This window comes from Xenopus laevis, chromosome 4S (genome assembly GCF_017654675.1).
Source record: "Xenopus laevis strain J_2021 chromosome 4S, Xenopus_laevis_v10.1, whole genome shotgun sequence".
Taxonomy (NCBI): domain Eukaryota; kingdom Metazoa; phylum Chordata; class Amphibia; order Anura; family Pipidae; genus Xenopus; species Xenopus laevis.
In genome coordinates this window covers 2,306,512-2,323,808 of record NC_054378.1, presented here as the reverse complement: position 1 = coordinate 2,323,808, position 17,297 = coordinate 2,306,512, and the positions used below count along the sequence as shown (strand labels likewise).

The 17,297-nt window shown below is 38.8% G+C and overlaps 1 protein-coding gene across 2 annotated transcripts; it reads right to left on the bottom strand.

Moving 5' to 3' along the window:
* Window positions 1-295: 295 nt before the first annotated feature.
* On the bottom strand, window positions 296-16,874 carry esrra.S (estrogen related receptor alpha S homeolog). 2 transcript variants are annotated; one of them, XM_018260043.2, is made up of 7 exons: window positions 9,368-9,517; window positions 7,329-7,640; window positions 6,539-6,655; window positions 5,549-5,674; window positions 3,871-4,038; window positions 1,564-1,833; window positions 296-939 (listed from the first exon to the last, which is right to left on the bottom strand). In XM_018260043.2, the coding sequence occupies exons 1-7, from the start codon at window positions 9,474-9,476 to the stop codon at window positions 692-694; spliced, it is 1,350 nt and encodes a 449-aa protein (XP_018115532.1). In that variant the 5' UTR covers window positions 9,477-9,517; the 3' UTR covers window positions 296-691. The 2 variants fall into 2 exon arrangements, with proteins under 2 accessions (XP_018115532.1, XP_018115533.1); XM_018260044.2 differs by lacking the exon at window positions 9,368-9,517 and adding an exon at window positions 16,244-16,874 and having other exon boundaries at window positions 299-939.
* Between the last annotated feature and the right edge of the window lie 423 nt (window positions 16,875-17,297).

Here is a 17,297-nt window from a genome sequence, read left to right as displayed (position 1 = left end):
GAGGCTATGTACACAAGCTGAATTAAATAACTACCCTCACTTTTATATGGCTTATTACTAGGGATGCACCGAATCATTCACAAAAGATTCGGCCGAATCCTGCTGAAAAAGGCCAAATCCTGGACTCTAAACATCCCTACTTATTACTAAGGATGCACCGAATCCACTTTTTTGGATAGAATCCTCAGTGAAAGATTTGGCCGAATACCGAACCGAATACTCATTTGCATATGCAAATTAGGGGTGGGAATGGGAAACATTTTTTACTTCCTTGTTTTGTGCCAAAAAGTCACGCGATTTCCCTCCCCAACTCTAATTTGCATATGCAAATTATGATTCGCTACGGCCGAATCCAAATCCTGCTGAAAATGGCTGAATCCTGAACGGAATCCTGGATTCGGTGCATCCCTACTTATTACTGAATCCAACTCTGTTCTTGGCTGTATCCTTTTCATTCTTTTCAAGGCTGCCCAAATCTCAGTTCAGTCTTTTGTCAGGGCAGTGTCTATTAAAAAGCACATTCCCTGATTTTCTCCTCCTGCTCCGTCCGTCCTTATTCTCTGAGTGCATGTTTTGGTTATATAGACTCTCCCTTTATGACTACTGGGAGGAGTTTATATATATATATATATATATATATATATATATATATATATATATATATATATATTTATAAAGTCTCTGATAAACCTCAGTCCATCATGGCTTCCAACATCTCCAGAAACAGCTTGTGCATGGGGACAGCTCCCTCCTCTCGCAGGGCATGAAAGTGCTGGAGAACACGACCAGCCGTCTGACGCAGAAGTGGGAGAGTTAATAGCAGCTTTCCATCCCTGCAGGGCTCTTCTGGGTGACGATTTGATTCATATTCACTGAGAGCTTCTTGCAGGGCATCCCGGAGCCGCAGAACTGCATCTGGATCCTCAATGTGCACGGAATCTGCCATAAGAAGGGTATATATATGGAATTCATTGCATTTCAACTCTACATATGAAATACACATTTTGTTTAGCCCCCCAAATCTTCCTTCTAAGGGGTATATTAACTAGGGATGCACCGAATCCAGGATTCTGCCTTTTTCAGCAGGATTCCGATTCGGCCGAATCCTAGTGCCTGGCTGAACCGAATCCTAATTTGCATATGTAAATTAGGGGCGGGTAGGGAAATCAGGTGACTGTCACACAAGAAGATTTTTTTCCACTTTTTCCTTCCCTGACCCTAATTTGCAAATTCGGTTCGATATTCGGCCAAATCTTTCACCAAGGATTCAGGGATTCGGCGAATCCCAAATAGTGGGTTCGGTGCATCCCTAATATTTACCTAACAGTGAAGTTAGAAATCACCACAGTCCACTAGAGTGAAATTCCGCCTCTCTCCATTCATTTCTATGGGATTTTGAAAACGATATTTATCATTAAGTGAACGTTCACACATTGATAAATACTCTTAAAAATCCCATAGAAATAAAAGGAGAGTAGCGGTATTTCACTCCAGAAAACTGTGGTGATCTTTAACTTCACTCTGTGTTGAGAACCTAAACATCCTAAAGCGAGTTTGGCTCACCTGAGTTAGTAAGGGTTAAAGCCTTCAGCATGACGTACTCTTCCTTTTCCAGGCGCAGGGTGCGATACTTTCTGACAAGGTGCAGGATGCACGAGCAGAGGTCAGTGAGACGGCCAGAGCGAGAAGATTCCTCATCCAGCACAAAATCCTCAGCAAACACAACTTCGTCTTCATATGGAAGTGAGCGGAAAATAACTCCAAGCAGTAAAATCTCCATCCAGACGCTCTGCAACAGACTCATCTGGTCCGAAAGGGAAAGGGAGGAGAATCCTAAGAAAATAGAATATTTTTACTTTCTTTAATGAAAAATAAATCTCCAATATTCTTTAATTAAAAAATGTGTACTGTTTTTATTAGAAACCTGACTGCATGCAGTGAAATTCTCCCTTCATTTACTGCTGTGGATAGGAATTGTCAGACGGTCCCTAACTGCTCTGCAGGGAACAATCATACTTATGAACAGCAGGGGGAGCCCCCGCCTTACTTCCCAGCCATGCAGAACTCAAGCAGCTTTGTTTGTTTCCCTGTAGAGCAGTCGGCGACTGTGTAGAGATTTTTATTGGATTTTATTTTTGCCTTTACATCCCCTTTACTGTTTCCAACTCCAGCTGCAGGGACAAAGATCATGGAGCCAGATTTAAACAGATAAACTGGGATTCTATTTGGAGGATTATTTTGCTGCAGCCACTGGTTCTGCAGAGTTGGAAAAAGTTTATATTAAACAATACAAAAACTATAAAATCCACATTAGATTACATGACAACACAGGACCCAGTGCAGTCTGTATATTCTGATTATTAATCAGTCTTGCTGTATCGGCTTCTGGCAGATATTATTTGACTTGTTCTGTTTTGATCATTTATGACGATCCCTAAGCAGCCCAGACCTCACTGAGCATGTGCACAGTCTTGGTCTTGCAAAGATGAATAACAAAGTTACAAGATGGTGACCCCCTGTGGCCAACTTTGAAAGCATAAATCATTTGTTTGATTTGGCTTGTGGTGCAGTGAGTTCATGTTTATGTTTAATATACAAAATACAGCATATCTAGCCTTATTCTATTTTACACTTTACTTCCCCTTTAAAGGGGAAGTTTGCCTTAGAATTAAAATTATGTAAAGCCAGTATAATAAATAGGGCTTGTGGGTAAACTGCATTCTGCCTATTGCTTTAATAAACAGCACAGAACAGGGAAACAAAATATATTCATTTATCTCCACTTTCGGGATAAAAACAGCACTTTCTGTGATTGGAAATGACACACAAAATAGGACATAGAAGGGAAAAAAGTGTTTGTGCCTCCACCAGGGTATCACTTATGAATACAGTGCTGCCAAATGCTCATTTAAAGTGCAAAGTTTTTAATAGACTATCACTGTTGGCAGAATACTTACCGTACATTAAGAAATTAACAGTTGACCTTTAAATTAACTTTTATTGTGATTTAGACAGTAATGTTCTGAGACAATTTGCATTTGCCTTTTTTTTCATTTTATTAATTTATTTTATTTACTTTTTTGTCTTTTTATGAATATTTTGGATGAATATGAGCTGGCCTGATTAATAGGTCAGTAGTAAAATGTAAATAAAAAATGAAGACCAGCTGAATCATTGCTAAGAAAAGATCATTCTATAAGATATAAAAGTAAATAAGTAAAGTAAATAAATCTAATGAAAATAGAATACTTGGCTGCAGGTTATTGCATTGGTATATGGCTGTATTTCTAAATGAGGTCCTTATTTTCACCATACAATTTAAGATATTAAAGACATACTTTATATCCTGTCCCGTGACATTTTTTCTTAAAGGAAAAGGAAAGCTATAGAGGCATTTTATTGTCAATAGATCAGCTGCAATAGTACAAGCTAGAATGCTATATTTATTCTGTAGAATGTTTTACCATACCTGAGTTAAAAGCTCTAGAAGCTTTCTGTTTGGTTAGCAGCTGTCGTATTAGCTTGCTGTGACATCACTTCCTGCCTAAATCTCTCCCTGCTCATTTATAGCTCTGGGCTCAGATTACAGTAGAGAAGGGAGGGGGTGGGGAAGAGGAGCAGACTGAGCATGCTCACGCCCAGGGCAAGGCTGTTTAAGATGAAAACATGAAGTCTGATACAGAAGCCCATGAGTACACAATAGAAGGAAAGAAATGTGCGGTTTCTTTTGACAGCATTACTTTGAGGGTTTACTGGTATATTTAGGTGGACCTTTCTGATAAGGCTTACATAGTTTTAACCTTCTCCTTTAAATAAAAACAGACTGCTGATGCCAGATCTCCTCAGCAGAGCGTTGTTGTGATCTCATACCTGGGATGTTCTTGGCCCAGCTAATGATGATGACAATTTCCCGATCAGCAAGGTCACACAGGGTGCTCATATATTTCAAATCTCCATCAGGAAGTGCTGGGTCTGGCATAGCAAACAACTTGTCTGGCTCTGCAACCAGTAAGTGTGAGACAACTGCATTCATTGGAGCTGCCAATAGAAGTGAGAGCAGAGCAAGTGAGTAAGAGGCAAAACAAATATTCACATGTGCCAAAGCCTGTGAAATTAAAAATAGCCTTGAAACGGCATGACAAATGGACCCTAGTCCTACTGTACTGCACAGGGAACATGTTGTATGCAGTGCACTAAATCAATGATCACTTTTGCTGCCATTTTGGAATTATGAATTATCTTTAAAAGAAAACTGGAATTTGTTTCAAAGATAATGTTAAAGGAATTGTTCAGTGTAAAAATAAAAACTGGGTAAATAGATAGGCTGTGCAAAATAAACAATGTATCTAATATAGTTAGTTAGGCAAAAATGTAATATATAAAGGCTGGAGTGAGTGGATGTGTAACATAATAGCCAGAACACTACTTCCTGCTTTTCAGCTCTCTTGCTTTCCACTAATTGGTTACCAGGCAGTAACCAATCAGTGAATTGAGGGGGGCACATGGGACATAACTGTTGAACTGAGCTGAATGCTGAGGATCAATTGCAAACTCACTGAACAATTATGTCCCATATGGGCCCCCTTATAGTCAATGACTAACTCAGAGTTCCTGAAAAGCAGGAAGTAGTGTTCTGTTCTATTATGTTACACACCCAGACACTCCAGCCTTTATATATTACATTTTTGACTAACTATATTAGATACATTTTTTACACAGACTATCTATTTACCCAGTTTTTATTTGTACACTGAACTGTTTATTTAACCACATGTGTACCAGCAGCAGTGTATATACACAGGGATTTGTGCTTAGACTGGAACTTTATCTTTCTGAATCTTCTAATAGATGCTGTCCACTTTTAGGTATCCTCCAGAAACCTGACTGGTAATGAGCCCAGCCCTTCCCTGTGCCAAGATGAAGCACCTTGTTTTTGGCCTCTTCCATTACCTGCCTTGAATTGTACCTTGCAGCAGTTACTGGTCAATGGTACCAAAGGAAAGGCCAAGTTCTATATGCCAAGAGATGGTGGCAATATCTCTAGGTAGCAGATTGGGGCAGTTTGTAGGCAGTAGAAAAAAGGAAATATATCCCACTTCTTAAATTACATGAAAAAAAATGTTCACATAAATCACACATACAGGGTTCAATTTCTGACCACCTTGAACTTTAAATCAGCAAGAAGCAGTCTCAATTTTAAAACTAGGTCTGTTTTGCATTGTGATTGTTTTACTATGAGGTTCTAAGTTCAAAGGTCGGGGGGGTGAAGGAGGGGGAAGGAGGGAGTGGAGGGTGAAGGTTGAGAGAATGAGGTAGGGGAGAGTGAAGGAGAGGGCAGTGAACATGGACTAGGGGTAGGCAGAAGACATTTAATAGGTGCATGATTGGGGACAGCTGGGAAACTGACAATATATCTAGCCCCATGTCAGATTTCAAAATGATATAATGTTTGCTCTTTTGAGAAAGGGATTTCAGTGCAGAATTCTACTGGAGCAGCACTATTAACTGACAGTTGGGAGGTATAAGGAGTATACACAGGCAGTCTTACTCTGCTTTTTGACCATAGTTGCAGTGGCGTGATGAGCCTGCCCACCAGACGTGTATTGGAGCACCTCTCCATCCGGCCTCCTCTTGTATTTCTGACGTCCTCCTCTAACACGGTCCAAGCGCACCCCTGAATAGAGACAAAGACCAGTGTAATAAATAGCACTGAACACAAAGAAGCCATACTGCTGCATGCAGCTGTACAAAGATAAGCAGATTCACAAATTCAGAAGGAAAGAATATCAATGAAAGTATATGAAATACCTCGCATATACTGCTGATGTAGATGTTGGTAGAGATTGGGATTACAAAAAGGGTAATAAAGTGCTATACTGAATATAAGGAAACTTCCAAAACTCACTGTACATTTACATTAAGGCTGGAGTGAGTGGATGTGTAACATAATAGCCTGAACACTACTTCCTGCTTTTCAGCTCTCTAACTCTGAGTTAGTCAGCTACATAACTGTTCAATGAGTTTGGAATTGGTAGTCAGTATGCTGGTTAGAGTCAAAATCAACAGTTACGACCCATGTGGCTCGCCCTCAAGAATCTGATTGGTTACTGTCTGGTAACCAATCAGTGTAAACCAAGAGAGCTGAAAAGCAGTGTTCATACATTACATTTTTGCCTAACTAACCATATTAGATACATTGTTTAATTTGCACAGAATATCTATTTACCCAGTTTTATTTTTATACTGAACTATTCCAATTCACCTTCTTTTAGCATTCCCACTCACCTTCTATTAACATGCCCACTCACCTTCTTTTAGCATTCCCACTCAACTTCTATTAACATGCCCACTCACCTTCTTTTAGCATTCCCACTCACCTTCTATTAACATGCCCACTCACCTTCTTTTAGCATTCCCACTCACCTTCTATTAACATGCCCACTCACCTTCTTTTAGCATTCCCACTCAACTTCTATTAACATGCCCACTCACCTTCTTTTAGCATTCCCACTCACCTTCTATTAACATGCCCACTCACCTTCTTTTAGCATGCCCACTCGGAGGCACTTTGTGAAGCGGCAAGCTTGACAAGCCTTTCGACGTCTCTTGGTAATTTCACACTCGTTGCTGGCTGGACAGCTGTACTCGATATTGCCTGAGACAGATACAGGGAAGTGTCCAGTCAATAATAAAGGTATAGACTAGCAATATTTTTAATGTAAATAAGACTTTTCTTTCCCTAGAATGTAATTGTTAAAATAGGATCCACACCCAAAAACATCACTTGATATGTAAAGAAAATGAAAATAAAACAAACAGTAGCTAAACTAAATATAGTATGCTGTATATATACAGGTAAGGGACCGGTTATCCAGAATTCTCGGGACACAGGGTTTTCCGGATAAGGGATCTTTCCATAATTTGGATCTTCATACCAAAAGTCTTTTAGAAAATCATGTAAACATTAAATTAACCCAATAGGCTGGTTTTGCTTCCAATAAGGATTAATTATATCTTAGTTGGGATCAAGTACAAGCGACTGTTTTATTATTACACAGAAAAAGGAAATTATTTTTAAAAATGTGGATTATTTGGATAAAATGGAGTCTATGGGAGATGGGCATTCCGTAATTCGGAGCTTTCTGGATAATGGGTTTCCGGATAACGGATCCCATTCCTGGATATATATATTTCCTTCTTCCCGATGGTATTACAGTCATTTTTGCTTCTAATTAGTATCCCCAGGCAGTGGGTGATATGGCCCAGCCTGGGATCCTTTTTATTTTTTTTCTTAAAAGAAAATATAATGCATCTGTGCCCCCCCTCACCTTGGATGGTGCGCTTGAAGAAGGCTTTGCATGCCTCACATGAGGCAACCCCATAGTGATAGCCAGATGCCACATCTCCACACACCAGGCAAAGACGTTTGGGAATGGAATTCAGGACATATTTGCCACGGCCCGAAACATCATCCTGCTCCTCATCTCTGCAACAGTGTTGTCCTGGTGGATCTGGGCCATGGGCGCTACTATCACTGGAACCACTAGGACTTCGACGCCCGATGCTTTCTGGGGTCCCTGGTTCAGCCTTGATGCAAAGATCCGGGCGTCTGTCACGGGAAGACATTGTGTATAACAACTCTGCAAAAAAATGTAGTGATGGCATTAAAAGGGGTTGTTCACCTTTAAATTAAATTTAGTATGCTGTAGAGAGTGATCTTCTGAGACAATTTGCAATTGGTTTTCATTTTTTATTATTTGTGTTTTTTTAATTATTTAGCTTTTTATTCAAAGCTGAAAAAGGAGAAAAGGCACAGCAGATAAAAGATAAACTCTGTATTATACAATGGGATTCTTCAGAACTTATCTGTTATCTACTGTGTATCCTGTGCTTGAATGGCTGCCCCCATGGTTACACAGCAGCTTGTTTATATAAACTATAGTAGTACTTATCTGTTATCTACTGTGTATCCTGTGCTTGAATGGCTGCCCCATGGCTACACAGCAGCTTGTTTATATAAACTATAGTAGTACTTATCTGTTATCTACTGTGTATCCTGTGCTTGAATGGCTGCCCCCATGGTTACACAGCAGCTTGTTTATATAAACTATAGTAGTACTTATCTGTTATCTACTGTGTATCCTGTGCTTGAATGGCTGCCCCCATGGCTACACAGCAGCTTGTTTATATAAACTATAGTAGTACTTATCTGTTATCTACTGTGTATCCTGTGCTTGAATGGCTGCCCCCATGGCTACACAGTAGCTTGTTTCTATAAACTATAGTAGTACTTATCTGTTATCTACTGTGTATCCTGTGCTTGAATGGCTGCCCCCATGGCTACACAGCAGCTTGTTTATATAAACTATAGTAGTACTTATCTGTTATCTACTGTGTATCCTGTGCTTGAATGGCTGCCCCATGGCTACACAGCAGCTTGTTTATATAAATTATAGTAGTACTTATCTGTTATCTACTGTGTATCCTGTGCTTGAATGGCTGCCCCCATGGCTACACAGCAGCTTGTTTACATGAACTATAGTAGTACTTATCTGTTATCTACTGTGTATCCTGTGCTTGAATGGCTGCCCCCATGGCTACACAGCAGCTTGTTTATATAAATTATAGTAGTACTTATCTGTTATCTACTGTGTATCCTGTGCTTGAATGGCTGCCCCCATGGCTACACAGCAGCTTGTTTATATAAACTATAGTAGTACTTATCTGTTATCTACTGTGTATCCTGTGCTTGAATGGCTGCCCCCATGGCTACACTGCAGCTTGTTTATATAAATTATAGTAGTACTTATCTGTTATCTACTGTGTATCCTGTGCTTGAATGGCTGCCCCCATGGCTACACAGCAGCTTGTTTACATGAACTATAGTAGTACTTATCTGTTATCTACTGTGTATCCTGTGCTTGAATGGCTGCCCCCATGGCTACACAGCAGCTTGTTTACATGAACTATAGTAGTGTTTCTTATGCAAACACACCAGTTTTGCCAGTGCATGGTAACAGTACATTATATTGTCATTCCTTTAAAACACTTTCATTTTTGATGTTACTGTTCCTTTAACTGTTTGTAAAATAGTCAATCAGAAAGTTGCTCCTGGACAGAAATGAGTCAGTCCTTGCGCTATAGCAGATAGCGTTAATAAGTTCCCTGTCACCAATAATAAAACTGCTAGGGTGAAAGAAAACACTAGAAAAACCTTATAATTATAATTAAGATTAGGGCGCTAAATTTTCAATCAATGAACAGGGCATGTTTTCTGGTCAATTTCATATTTTTTCAACATTTATCAAAAATTTCCTGCCATTCATGAAAATATTTAATGGATTGACACATTAATCAAACTTGATACCTGGGTCAATTGATAAAGAAATGTTTATGTGAGCAGTTGAACAGCATTCTGCGCCATGAAGCTGTACTGCTTTCTGTCTGAATCCTTGCAGCCGGATAGGTACAATCATTTGGAGAATTATTTTGCATGCCAGAGCAATTCAGATATATATATTCCTTGAAAAAGGTCCCAGAGAGGACCGAAACGTTGGAAATGAACCTGTGAATAAAAGCACATTTATTTCACTAATATGAACGAGTGCGGGTCCATTTACTGGATTATATATATATATATGCGCCGCACACCCCGAATATATTCGAAACCTGGGTGCTCATGCATGAGAAGTAGGTACAAAGTGTAGATTGATGGCACTCACAGGATTTTAAGCAAAAAACAGAAAACATGTGTCAAAAAAAAGAAAAAAGGTTTATTCATCCAACGTTTCGGTCCCACACAGGAACCTTGAGAAAGTGCTTGAAAAAATAAGCGTAGGACATATACACATGTATTTTCTGTCATTATTTCACCAGCTGAGCACAAAACAAACATTCCAAATGCTATGGAACAAAGCCTCCCCTGTGACAGTTTGTGGATCATTTTGAAAGAATTAAGGCAAGTGTGATACATATAATTAAGCAGCTAATTAAGGCCCTTTCTGAGAATTATTTAAGGCAATATAATAATAGGCACAATGTTGGCCCTAGGTCAAATAACCCACAGCAGCCAATCAGTATTTGAAAGCAGTCCAGTAAATACTACCTACAGATCGGTTGCTATGGGATATTCGTCTTGGGGCAAATGTTGCACCGATTATTATTTTTGCTTCACAAGCGTAATAAGTATAAACACTTTGAACCCTATAGGTAAATTCACTTACTACTAAAGGTGGCCATACACGGAGAGATCCGCTTCGTTTGTCGCCAAATGAGCGGATCTCTCCCCGATATGCCCACCCTAGGGCCCAACGATCGGATCCTAACAAATTGTAACGGGCGGTCAGATCGTGGGACCACATCAACAAATAGATGCGGCCGCGATCAGACGGGATTTTTAGTCCCATCCGATCGAGATCATCGGGGAAGCCCGTCGGGGGGCCCCATACACAGGCCAATAAGCTGCCGACTCGGCAACTTTTATTGGTCCATGAATGGCCACCTTTACTGTTCTCTGTAATGGTCAGAGTACAGACATCTCTAGGGTAAACATTGTAATCATGGATTTATATATATATATATATATATATATATATATATATATGTATATATATATAGACATAAATATATATATATTTATGTCCAAGTAACTGTATATACACTGTCCATTCTATCTGTAAAGTAACAACCTTGGAAACAATGCAGAGCTAATTGTCAGGTATACAGATCGAACAAAGCTGCGGGTAACTGGTTGCCCAAGCCATTTACTAGTCTGTATAGTAACTGTAATAGCCTCTGCTTTTATATACATGTATGGGCTCTATTATTCAGAATGCTCAGACCTGGGGTTTTCCAGATAACGGATCTTTCCATAATCTGGATCTTCATACCTTAAGTCTACTAGAAAATCATGTAAACGTTAAATAAACCCAATAGGCTGATTTTGCTTCCAATAAGGATTAATTATATCTTAGTTGGGATCAAGTACAAGCGACTGTTTTATTATTACACAGGAAATTATTTTAGAAAATTTGGATTATTTGGATAAAATGGAGTCTATGGGCGATGGCAAGTAGGTAGAATGAGAAGGAAATGAGTAGCAAAACATGGTGTGACCTTTGCTCTGTTCTTCATATATACATATACACACACACACTTTAGTCAGACAGGTTTTGCAATAACACCAGGGAATAGAGGACAGAGAACAGATCAGCGGCAACAACCCCTTGTTTGTGGATACACAGCAGAATAGGCAGTTTGTGTAAGGCTGGGCAAGTGGGGATAGGGAAAGGCTACCGGATCATGAGAAAAATCAGGACACCTCTTGGAAATTCAGTAAACATGACTCATTTAAAGGAGAACTAAACCCTAAAAATGAATATGGCTAAAAATGCCCTATTTTACATACAGAACATATTGCACAAGGCTAAAGTTTGAGCTTGTCAATAGCAGCAATGATCCAGGACTTCAAACTTGTCACAGGGGGTCACCATCTTGGAAAGTGTCTGTGACACTCACATGCTCAGTGGGCTCTGATTGGCTGTTGAGAAGCTAAGCTTAGGGCTCGTCACTAATTATCCAGCAGAAAATGAGCTTCCCTGGCTGTAATATAAGCTGATGCTACAGGTTTGCTGATTATTCAATTCTGATGCTAATTGCACTGGTTTCTGTGCTGCCATGTAGTAATTATGTGTATTAATTACTAATCAGCCTTATATTGTGACATTTCTATTCTATGTGTACTGTATATTGTGAGTGGGTCCCTAAGCTCAGTAAGTGACAGCAGCACAGAGCATGTGAATCAGTGAATCAGCAGAAAAGAAGATGGGGAGCTACTGGGGCATCTTTGGAGACACAGATCTTTACTGCTAAAGGGCTGTGGTTGCCTTGGGCTGGTACAGAAGCAAAAAACATCATGTACAACATTTCTACCTACTTCTTTAGTTAGGCTTTAGTTCTCCTTTAAATAAAACTAGAGAAGCCCAAGCAATGTGAATTTTTTAAAATGCCCCTGATTTTGTAAGTCACCTGCGCTGTAAGTGTAACATAAGCCAAAGACCTTCCAGAAAAACAATGATAAGGGGTGAACAGTGGATAATCTGATGCTGCCGGGGAAGTGAAGGTGATGAATAGTTAATAAGAATGTACAGCAAGACAGAAATATAGTGACAGATGAGTGTATGTAGATTGGTCAGTCTGACCTCTGACCTGTGCCTCTTTCTTTTTTAGCTCTCCAATTTCCTAACCCACTGAGCACAGATCCTGAGTGTGGGGGTAGTAAACATTACAAAATGATTAGACTGGAACAGAGTTGCTCAAGAAACATTCCCCCATATGTAATATAAGGCACTAAGTTTGCCCAGGAGCAGTAACCCATGGCAACCAATAAGATCCTTGCATTTAATCAGTTGTCTAGTAAATGCTACCCGTTGATTGGTTGCTATGGGTTACTGCCCCGGGCAAACTTAGTGCCTTTTATTACATAACCCCAAATTGTGGGTTAAAATCTAAAGGCAATGGCACCATACCATCGCCTTTATTATTCAAAAACAGTAGAATCACAAGCCAACCAAAGTGTGTGTGACATGAACTGGATGTGACAGTTGGGTTGACACAATTGTTTGCACCAAAGTCTCAGAACAGAGCAACTACTTGCTTGTGAAGCTTGCAAAATAGCAATAACAGATCCAAACACTATGCTAGAACAGGCCCGGACTGGCAATCTGTAGGTTCTGGCAAATGCCAGAGGGGGCTGCTGTAAGTTGCCATAGAGAGTCGCTGTATATTGGGAGGCTGCTGTGTGGCCTGTTTGGGCCTCTGTGTACCTGAAATGCCAGGGCCTATTTTGAATCTCAGTCCGGACCTGTGCTAGAATACAAACATTATTAAGCTATATAAGAGTAAAACCTCTTTTAGGCCAGACTGAATGCATATAAGGCACACAGAGAACGGGTGAAGCATGCCATAATTCAAACAAAAGTGGAATATCCTAATGGATACAATCATATAGATGTAGATTTAAATTGCAAATATAAGACAGGCTAACAAATACACTAGGGGGCCCATTTACTAAGCTCGAGTGAAGGAATAGAATAAAAAAAAAAACTTTGAATTTCGAATGTTTTTTTTGGCTGCTTCGACCATCGAGTGGGCTACTTCGACCTTCAAATCGAACGTTTCGAACTAAAAATCGTTCGACTATTCGATAGTCGAAGTACTGTCTCTTTAAAATAAAAACTTCGACCCCCTAGTTCGCCACCTAAAACCTACCAAAGTCAATGTTAGCCTATGGGGAAGGTCCCCATAGGATTTGCAATCTTTTTTTGGTCGAAGAAAAATCGTTCGCTCAATGAATTAAAATCCTTCGAAACGGACGTTTCCAAGGATTTAATCGTTCGATCGAACGAATTGCGGTAAATCCTTCGACTTCAATATTCGAAGTTGAAGGATTTAACTTCGACAGTCGAATATCGAGGGTTAATTAACCCTCGATATTTGACCATAAGTAAATTTGCCCCTAGGACTGAGAATAAGAAAGGTGTATATATGTGTGTGTGTATATATATATATATATATATATATATATATATATCTCGCTCTATCTATAAAGACCTGTGGGAACTGATGATCATTAAGCACCTAACAGCAGGCTGTGTACAACTGTAACAATGAACCTTCATCTGACTTTAGCCGTCAACTCTCAGTGACCTTGCCTCAAAGTCAATGGACGACTTCTCAGCTGAAATAAAAAGGGTAAGCTCTGGAGACCACAGATTGCCTCCACATATGCCTATAATAAATGATGAGCATGATTAATACATGCCCGAGAATTGTGAACTTGTTTAAGTCATTTAAATAAGTAAGTCATCATATAGGGACACTGGGCCAGTTATATATGTGTGTATTATACTATAAAAACGTGTCATTATACTATTCTATACATAGTATTAAAATACACATAAATATCATATAAATTTTCACCTGCAATAATAAAAGTCAATGTAAAGTAAAAGGGGGTTCTATAGGCATATTTATAACTGGGAATACAGGTATGGGACCTGTTATCCAGAATGCTCGGGACCAGGGGTTTTCCCGATAACAGATCTTTCCATAATTTGGAGCTTCATACTAGAAAATCATGTAAACATTACATATACCCATTAGGCCGGTTCTGTTTCCAATAAGGATTAATTATATCTTAGTTGGGATCACGTAAAAGGTATTGTTTTATTATTACAGAGAATAACTGAATCCGTAATTCTGAACTTTCTGGATAATGGGTTTCCGGATAACGGATCCCATACCTGTACCTCCTCCAGGGCTTTATTAGACCTTTTTATATGAATATATTCTTGAACATGAGTTATAAGAAATAATGTTACAAAGTTGCACTGCACTGGAAGCTATAGGGACAGGCCAATGAATAGCATTAGTATGTAAATAGAGACCTAATAAATTGCTAGCACAGTGTAAAGTTGAATGTTGGTGTCTCTGGTGTTTGAGTCTGACAACTCAGTAATTCAGGTGATTCAGACTCTAAACTGTCACAATTTTACAACATTGAGTTGATCCATTTCTCAGCAGCATCTCTGGAGTATCAGTAACTATTGTATCAAGTCTAACAGCTGCCTGTAATGAAACCCAGCAGAGACAAACATAACAAATGTATCAACTAAATGTATCAATTTAGAACAGTTTACAGGGTCGGCGACCCCCCCTCCCAGAGCTGCTTCAGAAGGTGAAAAATGACACTTTACACTTCAATAATAGAAAAATGGTCACGAATAGAAAGTCATTGGAAAAAGTCGTTATATCTGGTGATCTATCTGAAAACAACTAGTTGCTTGAAGGTGAACAACCCCTTTAATAATTTACTGACTGCCAAGTTGAATGTAAGACTACAATACCCAGCATGCAATGGGACTAACTTGTGTAGAAGTCGGGAGTTCCCACATTTTGGCCTCTGTACCCCAGTCTCCCGTCACTCTTAAGCATTCTCACATTTTCCACTCACTTTCCTCCATTTCAGACAATTTTGGGGCAAAAACCAGCAAAATGTCTAGAGGTTGAGCTGTTTTACCAATATTTAATGAATTTGTATTTGTATTAGGGACCCCTATACCTCCTGGGCCCCCTCTCTACTTACCCCCCTGGTGACGGCCCAATCTCTCCCATTTTACTTCATGGCAATATTAGAAAAAGGAGTATTTCACACATATATTCATTTATTTTACTTTTTTTCACTGCACATATTGGGCTATTTTGGGCTACTGTTGAAGTGACTCTTGGCTGGTTTTGGGCTGGGTTTGTAGAATTAGACCTGACCGTGACCCTGAGTCAGAGGAAAGTGAAGTGAATACAAGGACTCTTGTTATTGTCAGACAATGAATAAAACCAGTGCCATAGGAATGTATAAGAGAAATATAAAGAGAAATATAAGAGAATATAAAGAGAAATATCAAGAGAAATATAAGAGAATATAAAGAGAATATAAAGAGAATATAAAGAGAAATATAAAGAGAAATATAAGAGAATATAAAGAGAAATATAAGAGAATATAAAGAGAAATATAAAGAGAAATATCAAGAGAATAAAAAAGAGAAATATAAGAGAAAATATAAGAGAATATAAAGAGAATATAAAGAGAATATAAGAGAAATATAAAGAGAAATATAAAGAGAAATATAAAGAGAATATAAGAGAATATAAAGAGAAATAAAGAAGAATATAAAGAGAATATAAAGAGAAATATAAGAGAAATATAAAGAGAAATATAAAGAGAAATATAAGAGAAATATAAGAGAAAATAAAGAGAATATAAAGAGAATATAAAGAGAAATATAAGAGAAATATAAGAGAAAATAAAGAGAAATATAAGAGAAATATAAAGAGAAATATAAAGAGAAATATAAGAGAAATATAAAGAGAAATATAAAGAGAAATATAAGAGAAATATAAGAGAAAATAAAGAGAATATAAAGAGAATATAAAGAGAAATATAAGAGAAATATAAAGAGAAATATAAGAGAAATATAAAGAGAAATATAAGAGAAATATAAAGGGAAATATAAGAGAAATATAAAGGGAAATATAAGAGAAATATAAAGGGAAATAGAAATAGAAATATAAGAGAATATAAAGAGAAATATAAGAGAAATATATGACAATATATAAGAGAAATATATAAGAGAATATAAATATATACGAGAATATATAAGAGACATATAAAAGAGTAAATACTCACAGTATGAGGGTCCTGTTGTCATATTCAGCTGTGGGTCCCAGACTAGAGGTGCTGAGTGTGAGTGTGAGTGTGAGAAGTAAGAATGTGTAAGTACAGAGATATGTGTGTGTGTGGGACTTGTTCCTGTAGATAATAATATTGTGTCACCAGTCGTTTCTCTTTGGAGTGAAGGGAGTGCGGCTCAGCAGTGAGTGTATAATGTGTGTGTGTGAGTATAATATGAGTGTATAATGTGAGTATAATGTGAGTATATAATGTGAGTATATAATGTGAGTATATAATGTGAGTATATAATGTGAGTATATAATATGAGTATATAATGTGAGTATATAATGTGAGTATAATGTGAGTATAATGTGAGTATAATGTGTGAGGGGACAGAGGCGGCTGTAGGACACAGCAGAGGACACGGATCTCACACACTCTCTCTCACCGTGTGACACACACACTTCCTATTCCTACACTGGCCCCGCCCTCTTCTGTGACAAGTTGGGTGGGCGGGGCTACACTGTCCGGTGGTCTCTCAGTTCCAGCTTTGCACAGACGCTGTCAGTCAGAGGGGATTCACTTCAGCTCAGCGGCCTGTGTGGGAAAGTCACAAACGAGTTGCCGCTTCTCTCTGCTGCTTAATTCAGTTCCTTGTTTTTATTGTACGTCCCACAGTTATAGGCAACGTCCGGTGTATGAAAATCTGTAACTCTCATTCTATCAGGGATTGTGGGAATTGTAGTCCTACGAGTTCTCCTCTCTCTCGTGCGCACAATAAAGTTATAATAAAGCATTAACACTGTGAACTGCTGCTTAGTAATATATACAATTATCACTTTTGTGACTCACCAATCACGACAAAGACTGCTGAGAGCTAGTATTGCAACATCTGCAAGCAGCAGTGCTATGGGTTATTGTGGTTGCTGGGGGAAGTGCTGTGGGTTATTGTGGTTGCTAGGGACAGTGCTGTGGGTTATTGTGGTTGCTAGGGACAGTGCTGTGGGTTATTGTGGTCGCTAGGGGAAGTGCTGTGGGTTATTGTGGTTGCTAGGGACAGTGCTGTGGG